The 8,520-nt window shown below is 57.4% G+C and overlaps 1 protein-coding gene across 1 annotated transcript in view; it reads right to left on the reverse strand.

Annotated features, from left to right (window-relative positions):
- Positions 1-8,514, reverse strand: part of KCNN1 (potassium channel, calcium activated intermediate/small conductance subfamily N alpha, member 1) — a 22,676-nt gene extending 14,162 nt beyond the window's left edge. The window contains exons 1-4 of the mRNA XM_005873874.2: positions 8,459-8,514; positions 3,696-4,178; positions 2,813-2,908; positions 1-143 (exon numbers count right to left, since the gene is read on the reverse strand). Coding sequence (XP_005873936.1) covers positions 1-143; positions 2,813-2,908; positions 3,696-4,097 — 641 coding nt within the window. The 5' untranslated portion in view covers positions 4,098-4,178; positions 8,459-8,514. The remainder of the gene's footprint in view (positions 144-2,812; positions 2,909-3,695; positions 4,179-8,458) is intronic.
- Between the last annotated feature and the right edge of the window lie 6 nt (positions 8,515-8,520).

The following is an 8,520-nucleotide window of genomic DNA, read 5'->3' on the forward strand; positions in this document are numbered from 1 at the left end:
GAAGGCCAGCCCGTCCAGGTGAAGCGGTAGTGGCCGGGCACCGGGTGGATGGCACACACGGCCAGCTCCAGGGAGATGAGGAGGACGCGCTCGCACGTCATGGCGATGCGCCAGTCGTCAGCCCCGTTGTCCACCATGAACAGCTGCGGAGGGCGGACAGGCAGCGGCGGCTCTCAGACACACATCCCGGCCCCCCAGCAAGACCCGCGATGAAATCCCTCCCCCTCGAGGTTTACCAGGAACACGCCTCCTCGGCAAAACTCCTTACATCCCAGGGTTGGCCACTCTTCACACTAAACATGGGGCCGGTGGTCCACAAAAAGTTAAACACGGAGTGACCAGGACCCAGCAACCCCAGTCCTAGGTGGGATCCGCAAGAGAAAGGAAAGCAGACGTTGGAACAAATGCTCGTCCATGCGCAGCCACAGCCGCACTGCTGACAGCGCCGAAGTGGAAACAGCCCAGAGTCCGTCCAAGGACCAGAGGATGAACACAATGTGTCCATTCACAGGAAGGAGTGTTACTCAGCCATCAGGAGGAATAGACGCTGGCACACCCCACGGTGCGGGTGGCCCTCGAAAACATCAGGCTGAGGCGCAGAAGCCAGACACAAAGGCCTCCCCAGGGCCCAGGGGCCACGCTGCCACCCCAGGGGGTCTGGAAGGTGGGGCCCTCAGCTCTCTTGGAATCTGCCTGGCGAGCTCTGAGGCTTGATCAGAACCCATGCCCTTTGCTTCTTTTGGATTCTCCCTTTTGGAAGGGGAGTGTCTGTCCGATGCCTGTGCCAGCTCTTGTCTGAGTCACTGCTGGAGAAGCAGCTCACCTTAACCTCACCCGGATCTCACTTAGATGACATTTAAATGAGACTCTGGACTTGATGCTGAAACGGCTTAAGACTTTGGGGGCTACTGGGATGGAATGAATGCATTTTGCATGGGAGAAGGACATGAATTTGGGGGATGGACCAGAGGGTGGATTGTTATGGGCTGAATCGTGTCCCCTCAAAATTCGTATGCTGAAGCCCTAACTCTCAATGGGACTGTATTTGGAGACAGGGCCTTTAGAGGTGATTAAGGTTAAATGAGGTCATGAGGTCATAATACTATAGGACTGTGTCCTTCTAAGAAGAGGAAGAGCCCTGGCCAGGTGGCTCAGTTGTTTGGAGTGTCGTCCCGTACACCAGATGGTTCGAGCCTCGATCAGGATGTGTGCGAGAGGCAACCAATCGATGTCTCTCTCTCACATAGATGGCTGTTTTTCTCTCTCTCTCCCTTCCTCTCTCTCTAAAAATCAATAAAAAAATCATATCTTCAGGTAAGAATTAAAATATAAAAGAAGAAGAAGAGAAAGAGACACCAGGAATACATGTGCACAGGGAAAAGGCCATGTGAGGACACAGTGAGAAAGTGGCTGCCTGAGAGTCAAGGAGAGAGGCCTCACCAGGACCCAGTCCTGCCAGCACCTGATCTTGGATTTGCAGCCTCCAGAACTGTGAGAAAATAAACTTCTGTTTGTTGAAGCCACTCAGCTGTGCAAACGTCCTTCTTTCTTTTTAAGGTTGAATAGTAAATAAATGAATAATATATAAATATATTAATAATACAATGAGCCCTGGACGGTTTGGCTCAGCGGATAGAGCGTCGGCCTGTGGACTAAAGGGTCCAGGTTCGATTCCAGTCAAGGGCATGTACCTCAGTTGCAGGCTTGATTCCTGGCCCTGGTCAGGGCTTGTGAGGGAGGCAACCAATCAATGTGTCTCTGTCACTCTGATGGTTCCCTCTGTCTCTCCCCTCCCCTGCACTCTCTCTAAAAAACCAATGGGAAAATATCCTTAGGTGAGGATTAACAACAACAAAATAATAATACAATGAATAGCAACTCCACTGTATGAATAGACCACATTTGGTTTATCCATACGCCTGTTAACAGACATTTGACTTCTTTCCACTTTCTGGCTATTGTGAAGAGGGCTGTTGGGAACATCTGGGTGCAAGTTTTTGCGTGGATGTTTTTGTTTCTCTTGGATCTATACCTAGGAGTGGATTTGCTGGATCATTTGGTAACTAACTCTGTGAGTAACTGTTTGAGGAGCTGCCAGGCTGTTGTTCCCAATGGCTGTACCCTCAGAACTGCTTCCTTTCAGCTCAGTTCTCACTGCCCCTTCTCTGCTGCCCTCAGCCACATCCAGGGCCCTTCCCGTGTGCCCGACCTGGTGTCTTCACAGACATCTACACATGGTGCGACCCACCTCCACCCACTTCCTGCCAGACTGTCAGGGGCCAGAGGCCAGAGGTGAGGAGCCAGATCTGACAACCTTTGGTGTCCCTGGGACCTGGCACCAGACCCAGGGGATGTCCGCCCTCTGTGGGCACGCCTGCCTGACATGCCCTGAGCTGGACTCCAGCCTGGCCTGGTTTTGATTAATCCCCCAACAGAAGAACAAACTCCCTGGCCTGGGTAAGTCTTTTAAATGTAGGGTCCTATTGAATACGAAAGGAGCCTGGTGCTAATAACACTGGTTTCCACCACTGTCAACCCTCAGAAGACCCCAGGGCTCCACATGGGCCGTGTGTGCCAGACCCTAGCCCACCCCCACCTCCCACCCTGTGCTCTGACGGACCCTTTCTCAAATAATCAATAAAAATTAAAACACAGACACACGTTCTAGGAGACTTTAGAGTGGTCGAAAGGGTGTGTCTTCACAGAGATCCTTTTCTGTAAGGAAGCCATCGGTCCTCTTATGTTTGGGGGCGGGGTTCCAGGTGGCTGGTGTGGAGGGAGAGGGGGTACCCCAGCCCAGCTGGGCACTGACCTGGATTTCCCGGGCATGGTAGAGGATAACCAGACCCAGCAGGATGACTGTGGAGAGGCTGATGAGGCATTTGAGTGCAAATGAGTACAGGGACTCCTGGGCAGAGAGAGAGAGCAGATAGCAGGACGATGCTGAGGGCAGGGGCAGCCCTCTGACCCTCATACCTGGGCACTTCACTCGGAAGGTGACACTCCTGCCCTCACTCTTTAGGCTGGGCTTAGAGTAAGATGGGTCAGTGCTTTACAGTTTGTAAGGCCTGGCTTCATGTGGGTAAAGGACTTCCGAAGGTGTAAGGCCTGGCCTCCTGTAGGCTCAGTATGTCACGGGTTATAAGGCCTGGCCTCATACGGACATAGCACTTCAGAGTCTATCAGGCCTGTTCTCGCACAGGCACAGCATGTCACAGTTTACAGGCGGACAGCCTGATCTCTCTCTGTCCTCACACACTCGCAGGCAGCACTAAGGGGCCCACAGCCAGGCTCATAACCTGGCCCCAACTGCTGGCGGGCGGGGGGACGCTCTTTCCCTGCTCTCCACCCAGGCCTTGTCTGGAGCTCCCCCAGCCCAGGCATATCCTGGGGGACATCCCCTACCCCACCTTGAGCCAGGGTATGGCCCTTGGTGCCAGCGGGGGAATGGACTGGAGTCTCCGCCCCCATCTGCGGTCTCCCTGCCACCCCAGGAAGTGGGCACAGCAGGATCCCCAGGAGCCCCCCATCTCCCACCTCCAGGGTCCCCTGTATCCCCCATCCTCCTCTCCTGGGGCCGATGTGCCCTGATTCCATGCCCCAGGGATGACAGGGAGCCAGGTGTGCCCGGCAGGGCCTCTGTGGGGTGCTGGGTAGGGTTTCCCTGAGGTGCCAGGGGCAAGGGCCATGCCTACCTTTGTGTAGACCCCCCAGGACAGCTCCGTCTCTGTCACCATGACAACGATGCCAAACATGCCAAAGATGAGGGCGTAGTCACTAAGGCGCTTCCGCTTCTCGAAGAGCACCCGCCGGTGGCCCAGGCGGTGGCCCACGTTGGGGGGCCTCTTGGAGCCCCTCTGCCCAACCACCTCATCCTCCTCATCGTCTTCCTCCTCCTCCTGGTCCTGGGGCTGCCCTCGGGGGCTGCCAGGTGAGAGCCCGCCCAGCTCGTTCTTGGCCACCACGACTTGGAGGCCTGAACTATGTGGGGGCTGCAGGGGGCAGCTGGCCTCGGCGTCCGGAGGGTCTCGGGTCAGGGCCCCCAGTCCGCCTCCCAGCGGCCGCCCCCCACAGCCATTGTGGCTGTGGTTGTTCATGACTATGTGGGTGCCGGGGTTGGACTCGCTGCAGGCTGCCTGGGGCCCGGCATGGCTCAGCAGCTGGGCTCCCACGCTGACCTGCAGGGGCATGAGGGACATGGTCATGCCAGCTGATCAGAGGGCCCGGGACCACTGCTGCCACTCCACTCTGAGACCTGGGAGGCCATGAACTCAAAGCAGCTGACACATGGGTTTGCCATCCTAGAAACATCCAAGTCAACCTATTCCCCCCCCCACCCCCCCGCTAGAACCCTCAAACCCGCTCATGGCTCCCCAGTGTCATTGCGTAAAAACCAAACTCCCACCGTGGCCAGGAGGCCTCTGGGGTCCGAGTTCCACACCATTCACCTTCTCAGCCTCCCCAGAATCACTGTCTTCCAGAAACACTGGCCTCCCTCTCACCTATCCCAGCCAGCTTGGCCCTGCCTCAGGCCTTTACATGTGCTGTGCCCTCCTCCTGGAAAACCCTCTATCTGACCTTTGCCCACTGACTTTCTGGGTCTCCAAGTACCTCGACAATGCCTAGCACACAGCCAATTCCCAGGAAACACGTCTGTATGCCCTGGGACTGAACTGGCAGTTTTCCTGGGAGGAGCAGAGGTCGTGCAGGGGCACAATCGGGAGGTGATTCCAACCGGGGCTAGTCTCCCACTGACCTTCAGGCTCTCGGACAATTTAACCTCACTTTGCTGAGCCCCCAGTTCCTCCCCTCAAGTTGTTCCAAGGCCTTAACACACGTGGGCAGGTACAGGATATGGTAGGGTAACATTAGGGACTGGGGCTAGATAGAGACCCCCAGCTCCCTCCTGCCTGAGGCAGGTACAGGATATGGTAGGGTAACATTAGGGACTAAGGCTGGGGCTAGATAGAGACCCCCAGCTCCCTCCTGCCTGGAACTTAACTCGAAGATCCCAGAATTGAACTGTAGGGCCTGTGGGACATGCTCAGCCTGGCCCTGTGACCCTGGGCCAGCCTCAGTTTCCCCGCCCAACATCCTCAGATACTGCCGCAGCATAGGGCAGTATTGTGGGTGTCATGTGCAACAGCAGGGACCTCCACGATCCTGTCTGCTGGGTTCTGACTTGGCAGACCCACCCCAGCCGACTCTCTAAACCTTGCACGCCCCCTGCTGTCACCCCGAAATGTTTCTTAACCATCTGCACAGTTTATATGGGCTGGTCTCCTGCAGGCCCAGCGCTTCACAGTTTATAAGGCTGTTCCCTACCCCGGACATTCCCCACCCCTGATCTATTACATACTAGTCTCTGTATTTCACATAAATTTTCTCTTAAATCTTCGAAATATCCCCAAGAAGGGGGTCCTGGGATTTGGCCAGTTTTATAGATGGGGAAACTGAGGCACTATGCTGTGATGGGACTGTCTCCTTAAGGGTAAATTCTGGACCACGCTGCCTGGTTGAAATTCTCCCAACAAGCCTGGCAGCAGTGTGCCAAGTGTGGTCCCCTTTGAAAAGGCTAAGCCAGCATGCACTGGGGGACAGGGAGAGGGACTGTGGGCACAGACAGGACATCTCCCCGGCCCTGAAACCATGCTCCGGGGGTGACAGGTGCAGAACTGTCATGTCAGGACACGCCAAGATAAGCCATGCTGCTGGGCAGGGCATAGGCGACCTTCGCCAGAGCCCTATGCATCACAGGACCACTGTGTCCTTGCCCGGTGCCCCCAGACTGGGTATGTCCTGCTCACTGTGTGTCCCCAGATGCTGGTACCAGCACACAGAAGTGCAAGAAACATTCCTTCCACGGTGAGTGACCTCATGAGTCTTAGAACATGTTCCTCCCTCACCACTACCACCCATCACATCAACCGGGCTGTGGCCACCTGTGGCCTGACACTCCGCAATTTATAAGGCCTGGCCTCTCACGTGGGCCCAATATATCACAGTTTATAAGGCCTGGCCTTCTGCAAGCTTGGCACTTCATAGTTCATAAGGCTGACCTTGGCCCTGATCTGTGTGTGTGTGTGTCTCACAAACACTGGGGTGCTACGCTCCTCCGGCCTGCCACCCTAAGGGCTTTTGGCTGCTAGGCGGGTCTGGGAGCTTGTCAGCACAGCAGCCCCAGACCCTGCCCTTGCCTGGGAGAATAGGAAACCCCAGGCACCCCTCTCACCATCCTTCCTGAAAGTACAAATCCTTGCTGGGGGTTCTGGGGGCACAGGCAGGAGAGGTGGGTGGCTTGGCAGACAGGACCAGGAGGGGGTGGGGGCCCGCAGACGACCTTCGGAAATGCACCAATGAAGATGCAATTTGGGGATGTGACTCAGCCACCCAATACACAGGCCAAATTCAGCTGTTTGTCGGCCATGCTGCTCGTGGCCTGACAGCTGAGTCCTAAGGTGCCCTGGGCAGAGTGAGAGTGGGGGAGTGGGCTTCCATGCGAGCAGAGGGTGGAGGCATCCCATCATGTTAACATGCCCCTGGTGCCTACTGTGGGCTGAGCCCTTTATCAGAATGATCACATTTAATCTCCATCGCCACTCGGCAAGGCAGGTGGTATCCCTGACCCCATTTTATAGACAGGAGACAAGGCTCAGAGAGTGTCAGTACCTTGCCCAAGGTCACACAGCCAGGAAGGGCAGGAACTAAGTGCCAACTGGGGGGAGGGAGGGTGGTGGGTGGCAAGATCTGCCTGACTCCCTCTTGATGAGCTACCATCTGGAGAGGGAGCCAGCCCGGCCCTATCCTGAGGGCCCCCAAAGCTCAGGGCACAGGCTTGATGGGTGCCCATGCCCTACCGTGACATCCGAGAAAACAGAACGACAAAGTGGTTTGCCTGAGCACCCACAGGAGGAGAGCAGTCCTTTTCTAAAGGCTGCGTGGGACCGGAGGGACCTGGGGACAAGAGGCCCCTCCCCTTCCCAGGTAGTCCTCCCCCGCCCCCACTGCAACCTGGACCTCAAGCTGGGGTCCCTAGGACCCTCAGGGATTCCCAAAGACCCAAGAGACCCCTGAGACCCTGGGCAAGGTTGGGGTATCCATTCAAGGCTGTGATGTTTTTTTAGTGAAGTCTCTCAAGTTCTCCAAGGAGCGCCCCTAAATGGTGAGTAACACCCTATGGGTTGCATTCGGTTTTGAGGGATCCTGGAATGGCCCAAACTGTCAAATGTATCTGGAGCTTGAGCCCTCCATTCGCTGAAGGCCAGGGTTGGAGGGTGAGCAGAGCTCCCTTCCACGCCATCCCAGAAGACACTGGGGGAACCTTGTGAGCCAGTGGGACAGGGGGCACTCAGGGGGGCTCTTGAGGGACTGAAGAAGGCGGGCAGGCAGCCGGAAAAGGAAGACAAAGAAACCAAACAGACCCCGAAGGCGCTCCAGTGAGCCTTTTTACAAAGGACAGGCTGGTTGCAGTAGCTGCCGAGGGACCCTCCAGCATCCCAGCCGGGGCGAAGTCACCTCCTCACCTGCCTCTTCGGTGAAGCCTGGTGTCCACCCATCAGGGTGGGTGGCCAGATCTCATGTGGAAACTCTTAGCTTGTGGCCATGGATACACCTGCTACAGTGCCGCTGCTCCTGTCCTTCACGGATGGACCAGGAGAAGGTGCCCCCGGACCCCTCGGTTCCCAAGGCAGAGCCCCCTGTGAGGCAAAATGCCCACCACACTGTTTCCAGAAGCCACGGCCAGAGCAGCACATGGTGGAACCTTCTGGGATGTGTGGACAAGTCGTGGGTTGTGTGTCCCTGTGCAGGGTGGGGACGGACCCCGGGACCCCTCTCCCATCCCAGCACCCTGGGGCCCTAACTCTGTAGGGTGGACAGGATTCACTCGCCCTCCCTCCCCATGGACTGCCCAGCACCGGTGCAGTGAGGTGCTGGCTGGCTGCCTGGTCCCTCAGGCATTCCCCCCATCACCACCATCAGGGACCTGCCAGCAGCCAGCAGGGTGCAATTAGCCTGCCCTGCCCTCCCCAGGCTGCCTCCACCAGCGCCCTCCACACGGCTCCATCTCCATCAGCGCTCCCATCTACGGGCCACCCTCCAGGAGAGCGGGCAGTGCCTGTGCGGGGTGCCCCAACCTCTGTCCAAGGTGAGCTGGGCGTGCTGACCCCTGCCTGCTGGATCCAGGGGCCAGCAGCGAGGGTCTCCTTGCTCCCATTCCCAAGTCAGTCTCGGGTCACTGCCTCCACCCTGAGAACACCCCCCACCGTATCTATGGAGTTCGGAGACTCACCCCCAAAGAGAACCCAGCACCCGCCCCATCCGGGATGGGGGTCCGAGACTCGTCACTCAACCTGGCAGTGCAGACACACATGCCCTTCCCCGTGTCCCCAGCCCCAAACCGCGTCGCCCTCCCGGACGTGCCTCCCTTCCCGGCACCCCTGCCCACCCTACCCCATACCTGCGGGGCTCGGCTCAGGCGGGCGGACGAGGCTGGAGGAGACAGGGTCCCGTGCGGACAAG

This window comes from Myotis brandtii, unplaced genomic scaffold, assembly GCF_000412655.1.
Source record: "Myotis brandtii unplaced genomic scaffold, ASM41265v1 scaffold421, whole genome shotgun sequence".
NCBI classification, from domain to species: domain Eukaryota; kingdom Metazoa; phylum Chordata; class Mammalia; order Chiroptera; family Vespertilionidae; genus Myotis; species Myotis brandtii.